The sequence below is a fragment of the Corvus kubaryi genome, unplaced genomic scaffold, assembly GCF_017639235.1.
Source record: "Corvus kubaryi isolate FWS band 111438036 unplaced genomic scaffold, C.kubaryi_AGA036_p1.0 37391, whole genome shotgun sequence".
NCBI lineage: Eukaryota > Metazoa > Chordata > Aves > Passeriformes > Corvidae > Corvus > Corvus kubaryi.
Window position 1 is genome coordinate 9,134,745 of NW_024581130.1, and position 26,935 is coordinate 9,161,679.

The following is a 26,935-nucleotide window of genomic DNA, read 5'->3' on the forward strand; positions in this document are numbered from 1 at the left end:
AACACCTACAAGCATATGGTGGGCATCAAGCTTTAGCATTCCTCCAGTAGCACCACAGACATGGCTAAAAGAGAGCTGGGACCTCTATAATTTAGATTAATTGCTTATTATGGGTAGGAGGAGAAGTGGTGTGGGAGTGCTGCAGCCTCAAGTAACAACTGAGAGCAGCCATCTGAGCAGATGGAGTCCCTGGAGCCCTCGGGGCCGAGTCCCTGAGTTCTTTCCCTCTGCAGTGATGTCTGTCCCTCTCTGGCTGCTGACAGCAGAGGAGCACTGGCAGGGATCCCACTGTGTCCCCTTCTCCAGGAGCTGCTCTGACTCACAGCCCTTCAATATCAGTTGCGTATTCCTGCACACAAGGCTATGGCAAGCCCCAAGCCCATTTTAACTCTTGCTTCTCATTTTTCAGCCTCATTTTTCTCTGTCAGCCTGTCAAAAAGGCGGTGCTGAACCTCCGGGCTCAGTCCCTGGCCAGCAGCACCAGTGGCTGTTACCTGCCACCAGTGCCTCTCTGCAGGACACCAAGGGGGTGTGGAGCTGGCTGCAGATTTTCAGCCGTGTCCACGGTTTGAGATTAGTCTAAGGTTTGAGATTAGTCTTCTTTGACAATGGTTACCTGGCACAGGCAACCCCTCATTTGTGTTTTTACATGGTTGTGTTTAAGGACAGCCTGGGTTGGCCTGCAGACACTGACAGAGTGTGAGATGGAGAGATCACGGATCACACATTCCCTGAACTGCAACAAGTTCCTTCCTAGAGGGGAAGGGCTTGGGCTCGTCCATGCTGGGACCCCACAGTGCCCTGTCTGTCAGCAGGGAGTGAGGAGCTGCAGAAAGGCAGAGAGACTGCACTGCTTGGGAATGTGCAGGGATGTGGCAGTGGAAGGGTAATTGGGAAGGAAGCAAGGAATAAAATCCCCTTTGATGCCGCCCTCCTCAGAAATGCGCTCTGTATCAAAGTGAAAGCAGCAGCAGGAGGAGCATTTTACTGAGAGCTCACCTAAAGCAGCTGTGAGAAGTCCCCTACCATGCAGGCAGCCTCCTTCCCTCCCCATGAGCAGAGAGCATGGCACTGTGTTAGGGATGTGCAGCCTCTGCCACCCCTCTGCACCAGCACAGAATGGATCAGGAGCAAAGAGAGCATGAGAGAGACAGAGGGGAACAATATCCCACTGTGGAGCTCCTGCACAGAGCCCAGCAGGTGGAAACAGTGCTCAGACTGAATTTGGTCTCCATTAGAGGATATCAGCTTCTACTGGCTATGAACAGGTAACTGGAAATGATGGTTTCATGTTGTTTTCAGCTCTGCTGTGGTTCAAATCTGCAACTGGAAGGACAGCAAACAGGGAGCATTTTGCTTCTGTTTGGAATGCAAAATATGCAGCACCGGTTTCTGCAATCAAGCCTCCAAACTCAGACAAGATAGTTACGATTCCCAACTCCCCTATTCAGCAGATTGCTGCAGCATATCCCTATAAAATAATTATTTGCACCAATTGTTTGCCAAATAGGGGTGCAAGGTGTTTGGAAGGAATGTACTTGACTGAGAAAATGGTGTTTAAACAGTTTGGTGTTTTTCCCAAAAATGTGTGGTGTTGTTTTGTTTGGTTGGTTGTTTTTTTCTGTCAACTCCTAGACATAATTGCTTCTGTAAGCATGTGGTTTCCTATGTGTTAAAGACTCACGAAGCAAATTATTGAAACATAACTAGTGTGCAAGCCATCTTCTCTCAATATATAAATTTAAAAGCAAAGCCCATTAGTATGACTGCCTTTCTCCTCCCGTCTCTACTTTCTTTTTCTCCTCTCTGGCGTGGCAGTAGGAGGTAATTAGAGTGGTCAGTCTCTAGCTGAGGGTGCAGCACAAAGCTGGGGCCAAGAAGAAGGAGGCAAGGTCCATGGCAGTCGCACAGCAGGCTGCAGGATCAATGCAGTTCTTTCCACTGCCTTTGCTCCTTCTGTGCCTTCCCATTCAATTGCCATGGTGGGAAGCATGCTGCATCTCAAGTAAAGGTCTAACAGGAAGGTCTTCTGTGTTCCCTTTTGAAACTTGCCTTGTGTCAGGCTCTGGTCTCTTGCCCAGTGAAACACAGAACAACCTCCAAGGCATGGGTCTGAAGCAGCAGAGAAGCAGAGTGCATTTCTTCCTGACTCTGCCTGCTTTGCTGACAGAGGATTTGGCACTAGCATTCATGCTAAAAATAATTTTACATCTTTTGCACCCCTCCAGTAAGAGTATGACATTATGTGCATTGTACAAACGAATTCTCTTTAACCCTACTTAACTAAAGCTCTTCTTTCACCACATCCTCATTATGCCCCTAGGTGTCAACACACTCTTCAGCTGCTCACTCTCAATGAGATAATTCTTATCTCATCATAGTGATGATGTTTCAGAGCGTGTTGAAAACTCAGGATTAAAAATGAAAGTTTTTAATGCAATTAGGAATATTGCACAGGTTGAAAATTAATTCCTAGTTAACACATTGATCTAAGAGGGAGCGTAAGTGCATTTTTAAGTCTGTGAGCACTACAGAAAGCAAAGAAACATTATTCATATGATTAAAGTTAACATGACTTGTCAGAGAAGAGCACAAGTGTATTTGGACCCCATTCAGAAAGATACTTAGGAACGTGGCTGGCTGTAACCTATGAAACACTAAGCACTTAAAACACCACCAAAGAGCAGAAGGAAAAGGAAGATCACATGATGGCCAAATCTGCCAGCTGTGCTTTTCTCATAAAACTCTGCTCAATTCTACAATGGGTTTCAAAACCTTAGAATAAAAATCTTTCACAAATTGGATAAATAATAGCAAATAATTAATAAAAACAACAGCAATAATAAAACCAATAATATTAAATCCTTCTCCCAAAGGGATAGTCTGGAAGCATTCTGTATCCTTAAAGATTACAAACAGCTACAGTTAAAGGGTGAAGAGGCAGCAAAGAGAGCAAACAAATCCTAATTACAGGAGATGAAGGAATCAAAGAGGTTCATGAGCAATGTAAGATCTACTATGTCACCTTGCCGCCGCGTTGGTGATGATTTTCAGACTGCTGGGGTTACGGATCAGCTTATCCAGGATGCTGACAATCTGCTCAAACTTGGGTCTGTTGTTTCTGTCTTTCTGCCAGCAGTCCAGCATCAGCTGATACAAGGCAGCTGGGCAGTCCATGGGAGGTGGCAAGCGGTACCCTTCATCCACAGCCTTAATCACCTGCACAATGAGAAAAGTTTGTGGAAACTTAAAGGCACTTTACACCAACTTGGTTTTTATCAGCTCTGTGAGCATTAACGTGGACATTCTGAGTTTAAACAAACGTGTTTATTCACTAATTGCCTTGTCATGCAATGCCTCTCGTTTATCTGCAAAGTAAACCAGGCAGTAGATTAGGCATGCAGAAAAGGGAGTTAAGATGCAGTGTGTGACTTTGAAGAAGGTGAGTGTGTGGAAAGGATCTCAAAAACTCACACTCCGTTCAACTGAATCCATAAACAAAAGCCACAGTTAGAAAGTGCTTGCTTAAGTATGCCAACCTTCAAAAGGTCTTGAATATCTCTCCTCTGATCATCCTTAGCAACACATGCTTTCCACATCCTCCAGTGGACACTGGAGTCCAAAAAGAGTCAGAAAAAAGCAACCTTTCCACATCCTCCAGTGGACACTGAACTCGTAAAACAACAGAAAAAACACCTTTCCACATCCTCCAGTGGACACAACTCAAAAAAACAACAGAAAAAACAACCTACCCTGCTGAAAAATCAACCTGCCCACTAACGGGACATCCTGAACCAACAGACGAAAGGTCTCGTGGATGATCTCACAGGGCCACAAAATGTTTTTAAAACTTACATCACAGACACCTATACACTTTCTGTTAGTGTTATACAATTCTTGTATAACTTGCCTAGATTGATAAAATTTGTCTAGATTGTCTATAATTTTTCCAGATTGACACACACATAAACAAGAACAGTTTAGAATTTACGTTGTCCAGAAGTTGTTTAATCCAGCCTTTTCACTAGAGTCTAACACCTCTTGATCGGGCCTACAGGATCTATTGCACCATGAATAAAAAACCCCAATGCATTCAAAGTAGAAAATTACAAAGCCGTACTCTGTTAATCTTTCCTTTTTATCTGGATCAATTAATTGAAAAGCAGAACAAACTATTCTGAATCAGAACAAGGACAAGAGAACAGTTAATGGTTTAAGCAGCCATGAAGGAGAGGCACATAAATAGGTTAATCCTTCTGTTTCTGATTTTAATGGGATATTATTAAAGGCATTCCACTAACATATCAGTCTGCACGACAGGATACATTAACCTCCACAAACAATAGAAAAAACATTCATTACCAATTAAAAGAAATGCATTGTTTTCTGCAGAGACTTGGGTTGCAGAGGTACCAATTTAAAGGAAGTTTTCTTCTCCTTTTCCTTGTTTAACATAAAGTAGTACAGAAAATGTTTAACTACAACTGTGTTACTGACTTATTTATTTTAATTCAGGACTTGTAAAAATATATATCAGTTCCTTGGAAAATCTATTTGTGTGAGCGACTGCACTCCATAAAATTTGGTTCATAAGTAACTCCTGTGGAATGAATCTAAAATTAATAAAACAACAGAAGAAGAACCCAAAACAGATATAATGAAAATCTTCTTTGGAGAAATGTTATGCTTCTTTAAAAAATGGGGAGACCTCCATTAATCATTTGGATTGCAGGCTTGGACAGTTTACTAATGTTACAAAGAAACCTGTATTGGAAGTCTAATCAGATCACTCTCCTTCTCTAAATTATCCATTGATTACTTCCAGAAGCATTTTGGTTTCATTAAACTCTTAGCAGAAATTCTTTGCTTCTCTTTTTCACAAGTGCCAAGAGCAATTTATTCAGTGGATTTGACATTTACAGAAAATTTCTATAGAATATTATACCAGTGGAACCAAAGGGGATCAACAGAAATTTAGGAGGGTTTTCTAAAAACGAACTAAGGAATGTAAAAGGCAGTGACCTCACTGCAGTGGAATTGTTTGCATCATCTTACAGGAAACCACCAATGGGATAAAATTCTCTACTCTGCTCCTTCAGAGGTCCAAAGCACTCTGCTATAAAGATGGTGGATTTGTTAAGTTCCAATGAACTTTTACTTAACCAGGGAGATGCAGAGATTTTCATCTCTCCACCTTATTCAATGTCACCATCAAAAACTCAGAGCCACTCAGTCTCATCATGCTTGGCTTCCTTCCACAGCTTGATTCCTTACTCTGAGAACTTCCTTAATCTGAGAACCTAACTCAGATAACAGTTTACTCACATCCTGGTTGGACATCTCCCAGTAGGGTCTCTCCCCATAAGACATCACCTCCCAGAGGACAATCCCATAGCTCCAGGCATCACTGGCTGACGTGAACTTCCGATAGGAAATGGCTTCTGGAGACGTCCATCGGATGGGAATCTTGCCCCCCTGGGAGGAAAACAAAACCAAAGAGTCCATCTGACTGTCCTGCAACAAATATGATTTTGTGTGGTTGACTATTTTATCTCTGAGATTCTCAGTTATCGTGATATTGGTGTGAAAAAAACCCCAGTGTAAGCTGGAAAACGTTGCTGCCATTTACCATGGGAGCAAAAGGGAGAGTAAAATACATTTCAGTGCAAAATCTTCTGATATCTAGTAGGTTTACCACAGATTTATCTATATACAGTATAGATATCCAGGACAGGATACATACTTTATACACATACATACATATATACATATATATATACATATATATCTAAAATGTGTAGCATAATTTGCACAGATAAGAGTGAATGGTAAATCAAGACTGGTTGATTTTCAGTAATAAAATGTTTGGAAACTGGCACGACAGTCATGCAGCATTAAAGGTGAAAAACCCAGTCCAAGGTCCTTGCTTATAACCCAAGGTCCTTTTGCACACCACAGGAGGGCTGGCTTTGGCTGATTTTAAGGCACTGAAGTGAATTCCCTGTTGGTGTGGAACCTGCATGGCTTCACCTCTTTTCACCCCATGTTTTCTAGGACATTCAAGGAAAATGAGGGGCCATGATGCTGCTCTGTTTCACCAAAGCCAAGCCTCCAGCTGCACAAGGCAGTGACTGTGACCACAAGCACAAATTTCCCATTCCAAAGCTCCCTGAGACAGTCACAGAAAGTCAGATGCAGATGGGGTCATCTGTGCAGAGGGAAGAGTGCACATATGTCAGTCGGGAGAGCGGCCTCGGACATTTTTTACAGTCATAAGAGAAGCAAGCTATCGTTAAATGACAAACTTGAAGAGAAGTGAAGCTACCAGTACAATTAACATGGTAGTTAGGGGAACATCTCTCTCTGGTCATGGCCACCACCTGGTGCTGTAGGTCAAATTAGTAAAATGCACACAAAGAACCTCAGGCTGAGTTTCTAAAATGAGAGAATTAGAGGCAAGAGACAATTCCTGGTGATACCATCTTTGACAGAGGTTTTTGAGAGTCACACATGAGAAAATAAAGTTCTAAAAGAGAGCGCTGCAAAACTTGTTCCTGAAGACAATTCTGGAGTGAATGTGTTTTGGTACAAAAAGCTGTGAGAGTTTAAAGTTATTTCCAGTTATGCACAACACGTACAGAATATATTCTGAAGATTTCACACCAGACCAGCTCTTTGCAGTGCTTCTGACACCCTCATTATACTCCAGTCACACACCTCTCCTCACAACCACCGTGTGGGAAGAGTGCTCTTACTTCCACTGAGTAACCAGCAAGAAAAAAAGATTTAAATATATTACTGCTTTGCCTACACTTCCATAAACTGTTCCTGCCCTGAAGGTAGCTATACAGTCACCAGCTTTAGACTGACTATCTAGGTTAACAACAGAAATGCAGGCATTCGTGTTAATTAGAAACCTAAATACAGTCTAAAAACACTGACGCATCTTCATTTTCATGGCTAATATTGCACAAATTAAATTAAGTATAAACAACACAGGCAGGCCTGACTCAGACTACAATTTAGACCTCCAAAATGTCACTAGATATGTCTTAGAGTCTTGCCAAAGGTCAGGGAGGGAATTATCTTGGCATGTGGTTTTCATGGATCCCATTCTATTTAGCAGAGCTCCCTACCAAAAGACAAACCTTCATTTTCCACACAACCCTTAAAATTAGGTAAACACCGAATTAACGTATCACTTGTGGACCAGCAAAGAGGACACAGAAAATAAACTGGAGTATTTGAAACCACTGTTATATCACTGAAGCCAGATGAAGAGTCTCTCTGTCTCTCTCTTGGAAATTTAATCCATTAGATGATGTTCTTTAGTCACAAAAAGTACATTGTATTTTCCATGCATTATAACTTTATTCACAATTCCCAGTGCTGCTCCAGAACAGCACCAAGAACATAAAAATGACTTTGTTTTTCTCATACTCAATTAATAAGCAATACTATACTCCCTTTACAAGTGTCCAGGGGCCCTCAGCGAGTCCAAGGCCCAGCCAAGAAACAAGGAAAGCTCTCCTGTAGCCTTGTGTTTTCACAACAAATCCACTTACATTTTTAGATGTGAGGCTGATAAAGAAATCAATCTCTCTGTTTTCTATGCTAGTAGTGAACTTTGGTTTTCAATAAAGAATGTCAATCCTGGGGGAAAGCTGTGTCCTAAATCTACACCAACACAAACCCCACCACCACGAAGAGAAAGAACTTCCTAATCAGGCATCTCCCACTTGTCCCACAGGCTCAGCAGACTGACACAGCTGCAAAGCCAAGGTCCCCAAGGCCTGCCCAGCAGACCCACATAAATAGTAACATTTTTGAGTTTTCAGAATATTGCTCCCTAAAAATCTGAATTTCCATGGGTCACTTTTGTAGTTTCATGTCAAGATAGGGAAATTCAGCCCTTCTTGCTGAACCCTAGAGAAATAATGGCCAGGTGCCACACAGAAAAATGTGCTCATGGCTAGAATATGAGCACTTTAGACAAGGGCAGGAATTTCATATTTGATAGAAGGTCTTTATAATCTTATGTAAAAAGTCATTTATGCAATTGGAGAAATAGATTTGCAAAAAAAAAAAGAAAAGGTAATTAATTCCTCTCCTAACATTTTGGGACTGCTTTATTGCAGGAAGATTAGAAACTCAATGAAACAAGTTTTTAAAGCTTTGCTTTACTGAAAAAGGAAGGTACAGCAACCCCAGATCCGCATTACAATGAGTGTGTGTCAGTGCCTCTCCAATTTTCTTTGCTAAGCCTCAGCTGTAATCCTATATACCTGCAGATACACATAGCATTACCATAAATAAGACAAAAATATTAATTAAAATGTAATTAAAAAAAGACATCAACTGCCACTGAATAGAGTCTAAAAGTGTAATTTTGGTATTCTGCTCCCCAGTTTGTCATAAAAATGTCTTATAATTATTTTTAAAAAGAGATTTTGCTGACTCTTTTTTTGGAATAGTTTAAGAACAAGAACAACAATATATTTACTGACTATTTTCTGAAGACAAATACAGTTTTAATATATTTTTTTCATGGTCTCCCTTCAAGGGTGTGCTTATCATAAAGCCAAGCTCCCTGAATTTGAGTAGAAAGACAGCTTTGGTGCTAGAAATTGTAGGGGTTTGTTATTACAGCTGAAAATCCCAGGCAGTCTAGGTCAGAGAACCTCTCTCAGGGTTTGAAATCAGTGAGCCAGCGGTAACCAAAGTTTTATCTTCTGTGGATGGAGCTGCTATTCCTGCAGTATAATTCATCTAAGGTCAATGAAGTCCTCAATTTATTTCCAGCACGTCTGGCACTCCAGCACAAGGCAGCTGTTTCCAGGACTTCAGAACCCATTCCAATATTCTGATTTATAATCTGTTACAGGGTGACAGCCACAGGCACCTAAGCCACAGGCCCGGGGAGAAGAGAATCAAGAAAAATGGACTCTAACTGAATGACTAGAAGGACTTTGCAGAAAAAGCTGAAGATAAAAGTCTGACATCCATTCATTATGCCAGAACTTAGGAGAGTTCAGGAGATATCTTACTGCTACACAACAAGACAGTTTCATGTGAGTGAGATGAGCCTGACTTACCTTCTTACACACCTGAAAATTATCTGATGCTGCTTGTCAGTCCCTTACTAATGAATATTTTTATATTGAAATTATCTCCTCCTAGAGTAGTCAGTGATGACAGAACACTGTTCCTCTCCCTTATGCTTATCAGGCAAGAGAATTTATGGGGTTTTGTTTCCTTTCTTGCCACACCCTTCAATACACTCAGAATGTATCACTGTGCTTTTGCATATATAGGGAAAACACAGCTGATTTTTGTCCAGCATGGGCTGCATTTACATTAAAATGCCATGAACACTGGTGATGTATCTATGTGCTTAAATAGTCAAAGTTCATCTACTGATTACCCAAATATTGTCTTTGAGAGATACAATTACAGTCCCTCTACAACTGTGATGGCTTAAATTCACTTCCACTTCATACTGTGTCGTTAGTCCACCCACTTGTCATACAGACATTGAAAAAATAATAAGGATAAACCAGATCCATTTGACAATGACAATCGTAATACAATCTCGGTGCTTCAATTAGAAGTGAATAGATATGGAGAATGTAGATAATTACAGCACATCCCCTAGGCACAAAGACTCTGTAAAAAACAAAAAATCCCAACAGCCAGTCAGCCTGATTCACATACTGGCTTCTGCTTCTGTAAGCAGGCAGAGCCCCTAGGCTGCCAAAGGCCTTTTGTGGTATCAAGGTAGTGACAATAATTCAGGAGGTAAAAAAATGACCCTGTCAGGCAGGAAAGTTCCTTACAACTCCTGATTCGCCGTATTTCACACATGCAGTTGTGATCTTTGCATTGTCCTTCAGGCTTCTTGTACAATAGCAGGAATATCACAGATTATGCATTGATATATAAAGGGATACATAAATTATTGATATATAAAAGGATACATGTTCATAGCCTTTATGCAAAGCTTCAGACACGGCTTCTGAGAACAGCACAACGTAAAATTTCACCCAGGCAGTGGTGAGCACTGAAAGCCTCGCTGGGCTTCTTGAGGGTAGATCAAGCCTGACTTGCAACTATGATTTAAAGCAGTGTAATCATTCTCAGGCTTTGACATTTACAGGTGGAAAATAGAGGTAGAAAAGGAGCCTAAATAGATAAAGCTAACTCTAATCTTTGCAGCTAACTCTGTAAATTTCCCTAGTACCATGGATGCTACATGGAGAACTGGGAGTAGGAGGAGATGGAGGACAGGAGGACATCAATATAATACACACTCTGTAATGTTTGAACTTGCAGTTATAATTTAGATTTTTTGGGGTCTTTTTAAATAGCTTATAAAGCAGTTGTCATCCTTTAGTTTTAAAGACATGAAATAGTTTGGGGACAATGCCATTATTAGGCACGAAACAGTTTGAGATGATGCCATTATTTTAAAAAGTGGCCCTATCTTTGTCTTGGCTTTGTCCTGTAATTAGTGCTAAGAGCAGCCTAGGAAATGGTCCTGTGTTTTGTGAAATGGGCAAGCAGCAGGAGCATGAACTGCTCAGCTCTCTGCCAGTGGACTGAAGCTCTGTTTCACATCTGTGGTCCCCATTTTTTTCAGCTGGGGATCAAGCATCCCACCTGGAAACACTCCCTTGACATGAGCATAAGATTCATTTTGAAGAAAAAGTGAGCAAAAAAAGATGACTATCACATAGCCTTCTTGTTCTCTCAGAGCCAACATGTGGCAGAGGAATATTCACAGCAACAACTCTTGAAAAAAATTTAGCTTTGTCCTAAGTTGTATTTGAAAGTTTTAGTTATGTGAGCGTCTTCCTGCAGCAGTTTGCACACACACCACAAACGCCAGATGGAGTTTACTGAACACAGATGATTACAAAATAGTTTCTTTCCATCTGATTTCACTATCTAACTGCAAATAGGCAGGTAGGCTCAGAAGATAGGTGGCAGGAGGAAAGTAAGAGCAAATTCATGTGGAACACTCGCAGAAAACATCTGTGCACCCTGGCTTGTCCAAGCCACCCACAGACATGTCACTGATGTGATGGCTTCGTTTTCAGGGAGGTGCACTTTCCTAATAAAAAGCTCTGCAGTTTGATGGGGAGACAGAATTTTTTCTATCCTAAGTTAACTAGGAATTAAGTAGGACTTGAATTCTCAGCTCTTAATGCAAGCACACAAAATGCCTTTACTGAATTATAGATGATTTGCATGCCCAGATCAATTTTGAAATAAGAGAATTGAACTTTGAAGCCTGTCAGAGGTGTGTGCCCAAGTAAAGAACACGTGTTGGGGGAGGGATGAGAAATTGAGAAAGGAGATGTTAACAGAAAGGTCATGTGTAAGAAACATGAGATAAATATGCTATGCCTAGTGCTGTGGATTAGGATCCTGTTTGGGCATCACATTTAAGGGAAATGTAGTGAAGTTGAAAATAATCTGAAGGAGACCAGCAAGAACAGTAAGTTTGGGAAAAATTCTTAGAAAATAAAAGAGTGGACCGTTTTCTATTGAGGAACTCTTGCATTCCAGGAATATTTCTTAGTTAATGCTGTGACTCTACTGAGAATGAAAATTGCTTTCTCCTACTGATTTCTCTTTATGTTAACCATGAGAGATCTCTGCAGACAGTTTTCTAAAGTGGTATATATTGCATATTTCTAACTACATGACAAAGTTTATCAGAGGGCAAAGAAAACACTGAAAGGTCAAGTAAAGAATAGAGTCTTTATGCCTGGTAAGTTATGAAGGTATGATTGATAAATACGTATCTATTAATGTATGTGTATATAATGTGTCAGAAAACTGCCGGGATTTCTTTACTCATTTCTCACATGTTATTTTATTTCAATCATGGAGAAGGCAGCATGTAAACTACTAAAATTATTGATTGCTCCTGTCAGTGCTCAGGAATGAAGGAAAACTTAGAGAACCCACATGAAGGTTGTGCTGATACATTGTAATCTGGTTTGTACCAGTGAAGATGAGGTGATTACTATGAGCAAAGCAAATTACGCTTGACTAAGATACTGGATATTAATGTCACTTTGTCTAAAGTTAACAAAATTCCCTTTAAACAGAATTCAAATGAACAACCAGATCTCCAAGTGTAATACACATATATACAAACAGCCAAAGGCTTCCACAAAAAAATGGAAGTGTTATTCAGGGTGATAATCAGGTGTGCATTTTTTTGTTTTAATCAAGTTTTTACTCAGTTAGAGGTACAAGAGCAGGTATAAATCATACAGCCTTGCAGAACAGTGATATCAGTATGCTGCAACCATACATGTGTCCTGTCATACTAGAAAACACACAAAAATTTGATGGGTAGGATAATTTTTTTTTTTCCTGTGTGGGAGCTAAACCAGCAGTGCAACTAAAACTTCTCAAAGTACACATGAGGTCTTAAATTATTGTGTGCCAAAAGAACTCAGGGCTTAATTGTGATATTCACTCCTTTACACATCCAGAAGAAAGAAACTGAGCCAAGGATTTTGCATAGTTTAAGAAAAGTAATCTACCAACACAAACCATACTTTCTGCCTTCTATTTTCTCTGAGACATGAATTAAAAAATAACTGTGATGAGCTTCTGGTTTATTGAACATCTCTGGCCATACAAGACTGCAACACAGCCTCAGGGATCACCAGATTTCAGCCTTTGTCACAACCAACAAGAATTTTAAAAGGGTAAAGAAACACAGGAACTCACCCTTGTGGTGTAAGCAGCTTCTGGGTCATCCTCCAGCACACGAGAGAGACCAAAATCAGAGACTTTGCATACCAGGTTACTGTTGATGAGGATGTTACGAGCAGCTAAATCCCGATGGACATAACCCATATCCGACAGGTACTTCATGCCAGATGCGATCCCTCGAAGCATGCCCACCAGCTGGATCACTGTGAACTGGGCATCGTGCTTCTGGAAAACATTGGAAATGTCATGTCAGGGATTGCTCATGTTCCTCCTTGCACAGACTTTTCTATAAATACCCTGGAAGCTCCTCAAATGAAGAGCTCGTGAGTCAGGCATTGTGATTTACATGCCACACGTGGAACCATGTTGATCTCCCAATCAGCTGAGGGAAGGGGACAGATTTGCAATTCAGATAAAAATTCATTTTTCCCCTCTTGCTGTCAGCAGATTTTTAATTTCCTAGATGGGACATGTGTGAAAGCAGCACATAAATCTAAGTTGTGTGTGCTCCTGAGACTAGAGTGTCAGAACATTAGAGAAACAGATGTCCAACTTCCCTGAAAGGCCACAGGATTTTTTAGTGAAAATCCAAGCCTTCCCCAATGGCCTAATGAAAGTTTTCTATTACACAAGAAATTGATTTAACAAAAGCAAATGCTGATCTGAGTCAGTGGCTTTCAAATTCCATTAGTTTTAAACTAATTCCTTAAAATTTTCCTCAACTTCAGGAACATAGAAATTACTGAAACACACTGTGACTTAGCCTCGAAACCACTGGTTGCATATATTTCTAATCATCTACTTCCGGGCATAATTTACATCTCCCAACTCTTACTAATCCTTTTTGTTAACATCTACTTTTGATATTGATATATGGATATACAGACAATAGGACAGCAGTTTGTTGTAGTGCAGCTCCCAAACGAATTCCCCAGTGCTGTAAATGTATCCTCATGGGCAGCTCTCCAACTCCTCATGCTGCTGCTTCTGGAATTTTATTAAATGCAGGGGAGCTGGCTCTGCCACATGAGGTGATCTGACATGAATCAGTCTGCCAGACTGATTGAATCCATTTTTCGTTTTTGATTAGGGTACTTGGGGGTGATATTAGCACTGTAAACATTAGACAAATATATGGCACAGTGGATGCTTGAACAGTTTCTCAGAATTCCCCTTCATGAAGAAATTAATTATTTTAAAAGATTCTTAGCAGTTTTCTGTCCCTCTTTTTTTATTAGAGCCAACCCAAGAGAATTTACATAGATTCTGGAAAAGATTTAGCTAAAAACCAGAAGGTTTCTAACCACGAACAGAATCAGATGCTCAGAGAGCCTTTCAATAGCAATGGGGAAAGCAAACAAAGTAGTTTTCAAAGGCATTTATAGAAGGGGTTATATGGCCCAAGTTGCCTGTGATATTAATGAGTCACAAGGTTCTTATCTATGTTTCCACACAAGAGTAGTAAAAAAAAAAACCAAAATCACACTAAAGTGAAAGAACAAGCTGAACAACTGCTCTGTGCAGTCAGAAATTATTCTCCTTTCCTCAGAGCTCTCCTCAAGGATTTCAAGCCTAAACAAAAAATATATATAGTTCAGTACAGAGATATTTCATTCAGCTCTACTGACACATTATTTATATGTATTTTACATGCTCCAGTAGACACCATAACATATATAGTACATAGTGAAACTAAGGTTGACAATATATCCCCTTTTGGGGTTAAACGTCTAGTTCAATGTTATGAATTTGGGGGATAATGTCATTCAACCATGGCAGAACCAAAGCAGTCTCCCAGCCAAAGCTGAGTTTGCCCTAACAAATTAAAATTAAACCAGTGTTTCCCCTCAGATGGGATTTCATTTCTCCTGCACTCCTTGTTTTGCCACAAGTAAATCTTGGTGACACAGGGAGCGTTTTAATTTTTTTAGGCTCACTACCAACTTTGACAGAAAACAAAGATAAATCAGCCACAGCATTAGTATGTCTAAGGTTGGGAAAAGAAAACAGGCCAGTAGACTTTGCTAGCTAAAGATTTCTAACATCCTCAGGTATGGGGCTATTCTCTCACGTTTTCATTACTGATAAAATTTCCACAAATCCATCCACTTAAAAAATCTCTTGCTTAGACATAGAGGATGCCAACTAATAAGCGTAACTGCATTACAGTCACAATTCAGCCTCCAGAAAAACAATTCTCATTTTTATGCTCCAGAATGTTTTGTTTTGTTCATTTTTAGTAGATGTGACATACTAATGAGACCAAAATTGTCTTAATTTTGGAAAAATGCTTACTGCAAATGGACCAGCAGATCCCTACGTGGCTTTCTGGGCACATCACGATACACACAAACCCAAATGGAAATACAGAATTATCAAGCAACAAGAGCTGATGATGAATCAGTGTAGAGCGGCAGAAAATCGCTAACAAGTTCAGAACAAGAGGCAGTTCAGCCCCATTTACTTTCCTATTGCACTTACTCGTAGGAAGCTGTCCAAGGAACCATTTTCCATATATTCAGTAACAATCATAACTGGTTTACCTGCAAACAGAGCACAGGGGTCAGGTTTTTTAAAGGAATACATTGGAATACAATCAGCAAACCCAGGCATTTCAGGAATGTGTCCAAATCTTCCTAACCCCAAGAATAATTTTTACATTTAGAAAGGAAGCAAAAGATGCACAGGCAAACCAAGGCTGGGTGCAGACAAAGATGGCAAATGCACAGTAAAACGCAGGGCACTGGGAAGAGAAGCAGAGCTGTAAGATGGGCATTCCCTCTTTCCAGGCAGTCCTGCCTCCCTCTCTGCTGGGATCACCGACAGCACAAACCTGGACACAGCTGGGACCTGAACATGCTGCACTCACGGGGCAAAAGCAAACTCTAAGGAAACAGCCCTTGAAAAGCCTTTAATATCATCCAAAACTCATCCACACATATTCAGCCCAGTTCTTGAAACCATTCCTTCCACCCCAGAGTATTTTGTGACACAACCAAGATTTTATATGCAGCTCTGACATGCTGGAGAGAAACGAATGCAAAAATTAACGTGATGATGGTGAAGTTTTCAGACCAAGGTCATTGCCCTGCGAGTATTTTACCATCATATGGATTTTATTATTTCATAATATTTACTAAAGCTTTGCTTCTTTTCTCTTTGTGGTAAAGTTGGGTAAGAGCATGAAGTTATTTAGGGAGATGAATTATTATTGCATATAAAATGCAGGAAGGCATTTGACCATAAAAGTAGGACGAAGGCCTGCATATTGTATAGTGGGCACGGTGAAATTTTAGCTTTTAAAATTGAACAGCATGGGGCTTGATAAAGGCACCTGGTTTAATTAAGAACAAGAAAGTCATTAAAAAAGCCAAGTAAATGGTAACAACTCCTTTTTTGTTTGCTTTTCAAAAAAATACAGCTTCTACCAAATGGAAATCTTAGAAGAGAAATAGTAATTTCAAAGAATGAGTTTAGTATGAGAAGAAAATTATGCATTAATGGCTTCAAATGTCTTCTTTCTGTGGCAAAAACGGTGTGTTACACTGTGGGAGTCACACTAATGAGTAATTGACTGTCATCCAAAGACCAGGAGGAAATACTGTATGCACAATAATAATATTGAATGATACAGGAGATGATACAGACACAAGATCTAACAATGGAAAAGCTTGAAAAACCTCTATTTATGCTTAGTCTTGTTAGCAAGAAATACACAGATAAAGTACCCTAATTACATTCTGTGTGTAACATGAATACGAAGGGATTTCTGGTAACACACACAAGATGCTGCTGGACCTTTCAAGTACAGAGCTATCAAAAACTTTCTATGATAAATCCATGTGCTTTGCCATGCACTTTGAATCCAAGAGACAAGTGCCTGGCTTCTGTACAGACTCAGGCAATTTTACAAGACTTATCAGAAGAACTTAAATTAGAGTAAGAAATATGTCTTCCAAATTATTACAGCAGCATCTTCCTGCCTTCCTTACCTTAAGTGCAGGGTCTCACTCTCATTCTGTTGGAAACGTGCCCATAACAAGAAGCACATGCTCTGAAGTTTTAAAAGAACCCCCTGCATCCATTTATCAAAGCATGGCCATTTATAAATGATAACAAGTTGTGTCAACAGTGTTGCCCAGGTTTATTATAATAACAGGCTACAAATTGCTGTAAATTATTAGTAAACTAAGCAGAACATGCATGCTGGTTATTAAGATTGCTGCCTATAGTGTGCCCAGAAGGGTAGGGCAGCAGCTGGGAAAAGCAGGACAGAAATCCATGAGGAGCAGAGGAACAACTCTGCACTGGAGCAAGGCTGGAAGCCTGAGGTGGTGATTGATTTGTTAAAAAAAAACAAAGCAAACACAAAAACCCACAAACCCAAAAGCTTCTTGTCCTTCTATCACCCTGTAGAATATTAAATAAAACAAATGATTATATTTCCTAGTTTATTTACTTTGGGCCATGTACTTTTGCCCAGTAAAATGGAGACAAATAGCTCCAGAGCAGATTTCTCAATTCCTGTGTTGGAGCTATCTGGAGAGGGTGTTGAACCCCTGAGGCTTTTATTGCCTTCAGCTGGGAATATTCAGAGTTTGTTCTCTCATACACCGACCTGATGGGCAGCTGGCTCACCTGACCTCCCTCCAGCCCCTAAAAGCAGACAGTAGAGGTGTGAATACACCTGAGCAGCAAACTCAAAGAAGTCACTTATACAGAATACAGAGAGACTTAGTAATGCACATGGCAAGAGCAATGCGCAAATTCCTGCAAGTACAGCAATTAATTTATTGTCTCACGTGCTCCAGGAATACAAAATATAACAAAATAGATTTAGCTCAGCTGTGTGCAGACTGATGCTGGCATTTCATGTGATTTTGTGACTGCAAATCTTTACTCTGACTGTACAAAGTGTGTGTCACTACAAGGCAGGAGATAAACCTCGATTTATGCAGGCAGACCTTTCCTAATGGGACTGTGAGACCCAAGAAAAACAATCATTTCTTTGTTATTGAAATCAGCAAAATAGATTTTCATGAATCACACATGGAGAAGGCATTATTATTATTATAATTATGTGTCTTCATAACATACAGTGTTTTACATACCTTTCACTAGCGACTTTTAGACATATTCTGGTGGGGTTTTAATTTCTTACACTGTCCTGCAGTGTGCTATGAAATTTTTTCAGACATATGTTTGTGAACCCTTAGTCACACAATTTAAAAAAACAAAATTCTTAAACCATCTACTTAAACCCAAAGTATTTGGTATGTTTCTATCCAGTTAAACTGGAAACATCCTCAGCAAATTCCAAGCTGATCACTGAAATGGCAAAGAGCTGCTTCTCCAGCAGGGTCCTCTAGGATGAACAAGAAAATATCCTACCAATTTTTTCCACTCCCCTGAAAAATCTTGGAGCATTCCTGATTTTTTTTTTTTTTTGATTGCCTCATATAAAATCTTACTGATCTCCCACTTAAAAACTAATGTAGCTAGATAAATTTGATTACTAAATTTATCACTTCATTCTGCTGTGGAAATATAAGAAAGTGTAGCTGAAGAGGGTTGTTGAAATATATTACTTTTCCAGGAAGGTACCACATGTACATGGAGGTTTCAGTTAATTTTTTTGGTCTCAAAAGGAGAAGGTGATTTGTTATCATAAACAAAGACCAAGAATATGCTTTAACAAAAAAAAAAAGAAAAGAAAAACCAACCAAACCCATAACAAAAGCACCCAAAGTCAGATTTAGAAAATGCATTTAAGTAAATATATATAAAATCACAGAAATAAAATTAGTTTTACTGCTGAAAGATTAAATCCTCAAGACTTTTTTTTCAATATTTTTACCAAGATGTGTGAATTCTGGAATTCTGGACCTTTAAAATGCCTCATGCTGCTACATACTGAATATCCCATGGAGTATTTCACCTGCATGAAAACTATGTAGGCAAAAAATTTGGTCTTATTTAATAATTCACTAGAACCAGTTGTTGTACCAGGTAGGCTGTTCATTAATTAGTGCTAATGACAAATCTAATGATTCAGTTGAAAGCAGAACACAGTGCAATTCAGTGCAATTAAGAAGCCTCAGCACATCAGACTCCATGACTCCTACCAGATTATCACCCAGTGCCTCTTGGCCAGTGGAGCAATTTGTAGCTCTGGAGTTTATTAAAGGTGCCAATTTATTATTGAGCTTTTGCAGAGCATAAACCTGGATTACTTAATTTATAATTCACTTTTGCTCTCCTTTGAATCATCAGCAAATCAGAGAATTATTTAGCCTGGAAGGTTCCTCCATGACATTTCCATGCACAGATGTCCCTGTCATATCTTACTTTTAGTGACGACTCCCTCCAGTCGGATGATGTTGGGGTGGTCAAACTGGCCCATGATGCTTGCTTCTCCCAGGAAGTCCCTCCTCTGCTTTTCTGTGTAGCCAACTTTCAGGGTTTTGATGGCCACAGAAATTTCCTTTTTAGAAGGCAGCTTCAGGCGTCCACTGCAAACTTCTCCAAACTCCCCTGAAAAAAAGAGTGGAAAAGGGACAAACGCTGAAATGTGGTTATTTCGTAGGGATTCAAGAAAGAAGAATCAGCACTCAAAAAAGCCCCTGGAGTGTGGTGTATTCTGGTTTAACCTTTTGCAATATGCAAGAGCAGAGCACAAGGAAAATCATCTTAGCATTCAAAAGAGGAAGTATTAAATGTGTAGAAAACTGTTGGAAGAAGACATCTCACTTGAAAATTTTTTCAGTTAACTAATTTTTACACAAATCACATAAGGAAGTTCCAGTATGTTAATAAAATAAGTTAATATTTGAGCAGCAACTGATTTCAAAGCCCCTTTTCAGCTGTATTTTCCAAGTTTTGTTTTTAGACAGCCAAGTTAATCAAAAAAGACCCTGAATAAATGTGTGGTAGGGCAATGACCTTTCTCTTTTACTAACCCAGGCTGGATTTGAGTCAACAACATAGAAATGAATGTCACCATATCTTATCACCAGCTGCTTCATCCTCTAGGCATAGAATTGTACTATCAAGGTAATAACCACTAAAAGGAAGATATATCTTTATGTACATTCACATTGCTAAAAAGCACTGACATTACATCCTCTGATTCTAACACTGTTTGTATTTCAGGCTGCCAAGACATGCAGCAGCTCAGAAAACAAACTTTAAAAGCTATCACTAGTAACTAATGAGAGTTTAGTTCTTTTCAAACTTAATTAAAAGCATTCAACTTCTGCAAGCCCAAATGACTACTAAGAGTTCAAACACCAACCCCAGCTCAATACTGTCAGAGCACCACAAAATAGGAAGACCAAAGCACATCTTGAGAACAGAAGGAAGGGGAAAAAAATGCTTGAAATAAATCTTGTAGTGCCCAGCTTCCAGCTCCATTTTCTTGATGTTTTAATGGTCCAAAAAGCTATAACAAGCTAAGCTCTCAGAACTATTCTACAGTTACTGTCAATGGAGACTTTAGCTATGATTTCAGCCAGCAGCCCAGCAATCAATCCTTCATTTTCAAGCTGGAATCATGTATCTGATATTTGTTTAACTTCTGGGAAGGAAAAGGTTATGGTTAATGTCCATCAACACAGTCCCATTTAGCCACAATTCAGAACTTGAGTGATTAATCAGATTCCAAAAGTACCTCAAGGCCAGCGGATGCTGCAAGAGAATAAAACTTGGGCTCTTTCTAGCAATGAAGTTTGCTGTTGTCTATGGATATAAAGCAGGTTTACCTTCTTGGAAATTATTTCATTGGAAAGAGCTCCCCAGGCATCCCAGTAACATTAACCTATGATTATTTATATCCAGAGCAGCATGGATGCTAAATACATCTACATGGTCAACACCCATAGTGACCCATGCAGCAATACTACAATTTTTCCTGCAAATTATTATTATATGGTCCCATTAAGAAATTGATTGGATCGACACTATTTAGGAGGAATAAAGACTTGTGTTTGAGTGGAGCACCTGGCACTGATTGTAAGATACGAGGATGATGGCTTTTCATGCAAAGCCTTCCTGAGGTGTTTATTTTTAATTATGTCACACACACAAAGACTGTATAACCTGCCCTGCAGACTGGTGTGTCTATTCCCACATGAAAAGCTGATAAGGATTATTTAGGAGGGCTGTTCATGATGCAAAGATCTCTCTTCAAAATCCTAAATTCTTTTTATGTAGGCTATTTAGTACATCAGGGGATGGTATTTGCTGTGCATTTAGACTCAGGGGATTAGTAAACAAAGATTCTGTGAAATCAGCTCCTCCCTTTACTTTTAAATCATGATTGTACTGTTGTGCACACAACTCCCTCAGATTTGGAGAGGCACCAAAGCTCAACATTTCATAAACCTTGGGAACATCAGCAATGTTCTAGCCCTCACTGAGACACTGCAAACCTTCACAATAAGTTCATGGACAGGTAGGTCCTGAATTTTGGCAATACTTTGATTGACAAGATGTTATGCTACAAGTGTATTTCAACTTCAAAAGAAAAGCAAATGCTTTCTTGTTCAGCAAAGCATACAGTTAAATCTACCCCAAATCAAGAAAGTACTTTCTGTAGTGTTCTCCTACTGCCCAGTTGGATTTAAACTTCTGAAGTGGTTTGTTGAACTGAATCCATAAAAATAAGTGAGTTATTTTAAAAGAAAGAATTAGTGTAAAGAAAAATCTGAAAAAGTGGCTCCTGACCTCAATTTTCCTATGCTTAGCCTCCCACTAAAATCCCTTGTGTTTTTCTTGAGGTTCTTTTGGACAAGAATATTTCCTTATTGCATTGCATGTTTTCAAAGCTATGTAAGCTCTGAAAGCCCCTCTCTTCTCAGAGACTCCTGGCAAAAGCTGTGAAAAACTGCTTGGTGTACTTCAGAATATTGAGACTGCTTGCCTGACTTGAAGGCCTCATTACTTACGTCACACTTCAAGGCAGTTAAATGAATCCCTTCTTCTCAAATCCCTGTCTTTTTCATAATTTCATTCACACTTGCCTTGCAAAGGACAAGGGCAGGAAGAGACCAAGCCATTCACTCAAGTAAGTCATTGACTCAGTAAGAGGCAGGAAATGCCTTTCTGGTTTTGGGGAGAAGTGTTCCTGAAGAAGTTGCCTCAGAGGCACTCTGAATGTAAAAGCCACCACGTGCTGAGAGTGATAGCAGTGTAAAGTGATGCCACAAACCCAGTTTGGAAGCTCCCAGCTCTCTGTGGCCTGATTTTCATCTGTTCTTCCCCTCCTGGCTCCTCCTGTTGGCATCTCAAGCAACAGCTAAGAGGAAATGTTAACTGTAATGCCTGATGTACTTCAGGATACGTGAATTGAGTTATGGTGCCCAGAAAAAGGTGTTATGATCTCTTGAGCCCAAGGTTTAATGCAAAAAGTTTGCAGGAACCCTCTGCCACTTAGCTCTGTTGGTTTGAGCAGGGTACTGATAATGCCAAGGTCCAGGTTCAATCCCTGTGTGGACCATTCACTTAAGAGCTAGACTCCATGATCTGTGGGGGTCCCTTCCAACTCAGAATAACCTGTGATTTTCACTGCAGTGGAACAGAAAGACTTTCTTTTAAAACACCTGACTCCTTTAGGACATAGTCCTTTTTTGGAGCCTCTCAAAAAACTCTTCCTCTGTTTTCAGAGGCCATATTTGACAAACTTTGGATTACCTCTTATTCTAACGTGTATCTTGACTAAAAATAGGTCAGAACAACCAAGCTGTAAAACATGGCATGATCCTTAGGAAGTTCTTTTCTAGATTCATATACTGCATACAGCCCAAATTTAGAAAGCTTCAACTTGCAAACAAGGGCTCCTGAAAGTCTTACAAGGAAACAAACACATTGTCCCTGGACTTAAATTTTGAGTATCCTCCTTCTCCATGCCCACACTAATTCCCTATTACGTGCAGTAAGCAGACTTTTGCTGCCTTGACTGAAGATGATGGAGAACAGTGCACTCTTGTGGGGCAAAATTAAAACCAGCAAGGAACACAGATTCTACCTGTCCATAAAAAAACTTCAACTAAAAAAAGCTGAGTAGCTTCAGTCGGACAAGATGAAAACAGTTCCTTTTTTTTTGCTGGGTGATTCAGGAGGTGCACTGAGTACAGTAGCTTGGGTTCTACACTTTTTCCAGTTGAAAATCTTTTGCTGTGCACTCGAAGTCTGCCTCTCACATCTCATGGTTTTAATTGAAACCGTGTATTTAGAGAGAAGCTAAACCAATCAACAGTAAAGGAACAAGTATTTTTCAATGGATTAAAAATCAATAGTACTCCTCATAAATGCTTTAATATAGGAGGAAAGGTAACACTCCATGATCTTCTGGCTCAATGAGACAATCTGCCACTTCACTTGAGGGAGGAAGCACACATCCTCTCAGGAGCTACATGCTGCATTGCAACACTCAGGGTAATGGGACTTTCTGAAATCTGGCTCCTCTGTTACAAAATCTGATCATTTCACCAGCTTGTTTCCTGTAAATCCAACAATTTGTGGCACCTGTATGGCTCAGACAGTCAGTTATTGGACAGACAACCCTCTCCTCCTAAATCGATAATTCAAATCCAAAGCAGTGACCAAAATCAATCCAACGACCAAAGGTCACTGCAGTCTGATGGATGCGTGGTGACTGGTATGAAATGAGTTTGTGGTTTCACTCAAGGCACAATAGTCAAGAGCCCTTTTATGGGGGAAAAAAAGAAAAAGAAAAAAACATCTTCACAGCTGATAACATTCTCTGTGCTGCGCTGACACGTTTTAAAGAGAAACATAGAAGTGAGGCTGAATGACCCTTCCAACAGTGGTGCACTCAACTATGGGCTTGGTGTCCTTTGAAAAACTGTCTTGCTGTCTGCTTTCTTTGAGGAAAAAAAGAAATATAATGTTGTGTGCCCTTAACTCCGTACTGAAATCAGCTGTAAATATGACCTACCAATTTGAAGACTTTCTAGAACATTTTCTTTCCAGTCACAACTATGAACCCAAAGATATAAAACAGCATTTACAGGAAAAAGCCATCTTTAGTTCAACATATCTGGTGGTCATTACCTGCTCCAACTACTTTATCAATGGATATATTGGAAGCATCCAGTTCCTTGGCAAATTCATGCACAGCTTGGTTGGGATCCTCATATGTGTGTGGATCTACGTAAGTCCTCAGGCCTGGGAGTTTTACTGTGTAAAAACATATTCAGAGAGAAAATGTTACTTAGGCTTGAGTAATCCTTCTAAAGAAAACTTACGAGACAATAGAAAACAAATCAACAGAAGGAAAAGGTACTCTTCAAATCAAACTGGTTTTTACAGGTCTTCAGAACCTTTGTACAGAGTGAAACCAGACACTGATGTACTGCAGAGAAGTCTTGACAACCCATTTCAAGTATCTGCACATGTAGTATTTAACTGCTTTTCAAATATTAAAATACCACTCACCCCTCCCAGGCTGCTACGTTTAGATGCTGCCTTATACTGACCCTTCCAAAGTAACAACAAAGGGGCGAGGAACAAAATGTGTTGCTACAGTCAGCCTGAAAAGTTCTTAGGAATACACTAAGAAAGCCGATTAACTCCAACTTTTTTTCCCCAAGTCCATCAACAAGATGCATAATAAGAAACTTATACATGAAAAAATGCATCCCTGCCTCAATCCCTCTACCAGAACATACAAGGATGGTAGACAATTGTTCTTAATAAAAACTGGTTCTAGAGCTCTGTTCCCCTTACACCCATGTTACTATTTTGGCCCCCTCTACAGTTTCCTGGCTAGGGATTGCTGGAAGAGATCATTCCCAACCTTTGCCTCCAACAAAAATGCTGAAGGCAAAGCACAGCCTCATTCCCCCTCCCCAGCTCAAAGCCTTGCCTGTGTTTGCACCCAGTACTTTCTGTTCCTGCCTCTGTATTCATTTTACAACAGGAATATATTTTATTAACAAAAAGTGAAATACCCAGCTTGAAGTTTTCTGCTTCTGACACAAACCCTACATTCCCAGACATGTATTCCAGCTTTCCCTAACTGTACCAGTTGGTCTTGTAAAAAATATTAACTCCTTCTACAAACACTGCTTTAACCCACTCAGGAATATCCTTTCCAGCTTAGCATTATTATACTGCAGCAATTTTTTCACTGCGCTAAAACAGTTAAACCTTTTTTTGCTGGGGTTGCACAGATGGGAAAAAATACCTTTGGACCATGAGAGCACATATCAAACAATGCAAACCGTACATAAAAAAGGAAAAAAAAATCAATTTTATGGAGATTTATTTGCCTCAGAATTGACAAGAACAGGATAAAACTGAGTTCCCAAGCTAATTGCCTTGAAAACAATGCAAAGCAAGAGCCATGCTCTCAACACAAGGGCTGTGTGTGCACAGCGTTAAAGGCCGACTGTGTTTCCTTCAAGAGCCTGATGAGTACAGAATTACCTGCAAGTAAAACAAAAAGTAATTGGCTGTATATTGCCGTTGGTTAAAAATCTTGTAAATGCTCCTTTCCATCCATGCTGAATGCACATTACAGGCCCCCCCATATCCCCAATAAAAATAACAATTAAAAGCTTCTGCACTGTGGGGTTTTGGGCTTCGGATTTTTAATGCTGACCCCAGAGGTTCCCGAGATCAGGTGATGGTGGCTGCAAGGAGAATAATCCCTTCACACCAATAATTAAGGGCAGCCTGTGTAGGAACTGGGTTCTGTCATGAAATACAGATAATAAACACGTGCACATGTGTTAAGCTGCACTACTTTACAGCTCATTCTGTGCAAACATAATAATTTACATTTTCATTTTAACAGCACAAATTGCCCTAAAGGTAGCAAAAAAATAAAAAAGGCCCTGCCAGAGAAGGGCCAGAGAAGGCAAAGGGAGAGGATCTCAGGAGGTGAAACATTTTTGTTCCTTTGAAGTAATATTATAGGATTTGTAATAAGGCTGCAGGGAATAGTTCATGGCTGGAGCCTTTTTAAAAGTAATTCAGAGTAAACTGACTGAAATAAACCAGCTGCTGTATTTAAGATGCTGAAAGTTTACGACAGCCATGGAAGTTACTTTATCCTATTTTAGTTCATAGGAGCAATTTTGTTATTTTTTGGGAAAGACCGCAATTTGGTAGATTAAAAGTTTCAACAGCCACACACGTATGCACTTACAAATTCTAACAGATAAATATCTGCAAAATCTAAAATAACTAATTTTTAAGAACTTCTAACAGAAGTACCAGGCCCATGATTGGCTCTGTTCTTACTGCACAGTGAATCAGCATGGCACTACTCAGAAAACAGTACATAAATATCTAAAGTCAAATTAAAAGCAATTTAATCCACAGGAATTTAACAGCACCGACATGTTTAAGAATAGTGATTGCAACTTTCCATTGTGTGGGAGTAAGGAGAGCAAATTCTGACCTGTTATTTGTCTGTGACACTTATTTTACTGGCTGCTTTTATTTTATAACCTCATTAAATTTGGATGATGAAGCATTAATTCTATGGGCCACATGTAACCGTAGAGATTTTTTTGAGAATAGTTGGTTTGCAGTTGTTGGGCTGCACGAAGCAAACCCACTGCTACAGCTTGTGTATCCCCTGACAGTGCTGGGGAAGGAGGCAGAAACTGTGGATATTCATGCTCTTGGCTCTCTGGAGATAAGGAGGGGCTGGGAACTTAAAATAATAATAATTTGAACAGTCAGAGAACAGTTATTCCATTGTCACGAGGATTGGGAAGCAGTTCTAATTTCCAGCTACTGCTGGAAAATCCCTCATTAAAATGTTAGATCTTTTATATTTGGGGAGGAGGCACCTGATTATGGTACCAGCAGCTCTTTCCTTGCAACTAGCAGAGTGCCAATGTTGTGTGCAAAAAACCCCCACATATATTAACATTACAACATGCTAAGCAGCACAAATATCTGGTTCAACATGGTTTACACGGTGCAGCACGACACTCATCTGGAGCTGAAACAGTTGCAAAGATGAACTACTGCTTCTTATTTAACAAATCCTTACTAATATCAAGAATTATGTGGGTGAAAAAAATTATTCTGGTCTTGGTGTCTAAGAGAGGCATTATCTTTGCCTGTAAGGATATAAAAATCCAAAGTACAATGATTTAAAAAAAACCAAACAAGTAATCCCCCCATTCAGGAATTAGGCTATCTCCTTCTTTTCCCC

At 39.7% G+C, this 26,935-nt stretch overlaps 1 protein-coding gene across 5 annotated transcripts in view; it reads right to left on the reverse strand.

Annotated features, from left to right (window-relative positions):
* EPHA3 (EPH receptor A3) overlaps nucleotides 1–26,935 on the reverse strand; it is a 186,284-nt gene that overhangs the window by 13,424 nt on the left and 145,925 nt on the right. For 3 of the 5 annotated variants that reach the window (XM_042037906.1, XM_042037903.1, XM_042037902.1), the window contains exons 10-15: nucleotides 23,812–23,937; nucleotides 19,087–19,272; nucleotides 15,220–15,281; nucleotides 12,754–12,963; nucleotides 5,326–5,514; nucleotides 3,026–3,219 (exon numbers count right to left, since the gene is read on the reverse strand). In XM_042037906.1, the coding sequence (XP_041893840.1) occupies nucleotides 3,026–3,219; nucleotides 5,326–5,514; nucleotides 12,754–12,963; nucleotides 15,220–15,281; nucleotides 19,087–19,272; nucleotides 23,812–23,937 (967 nt within the window). The remainder of the gene's footprint in view (nucleotides 1–3,025; nucleotides 3,220–5,325; nucleotides 5,515–12,753; nucleotides 12,964–15,219; nucleotides 15,282–19,086; nucleotides 19,273–23,811; nucleotides 23,938–26,935) is intronic. The other 2 variants (XM_042037905.1, XM_042037904.1) reach the window with 1 other exon arrangement.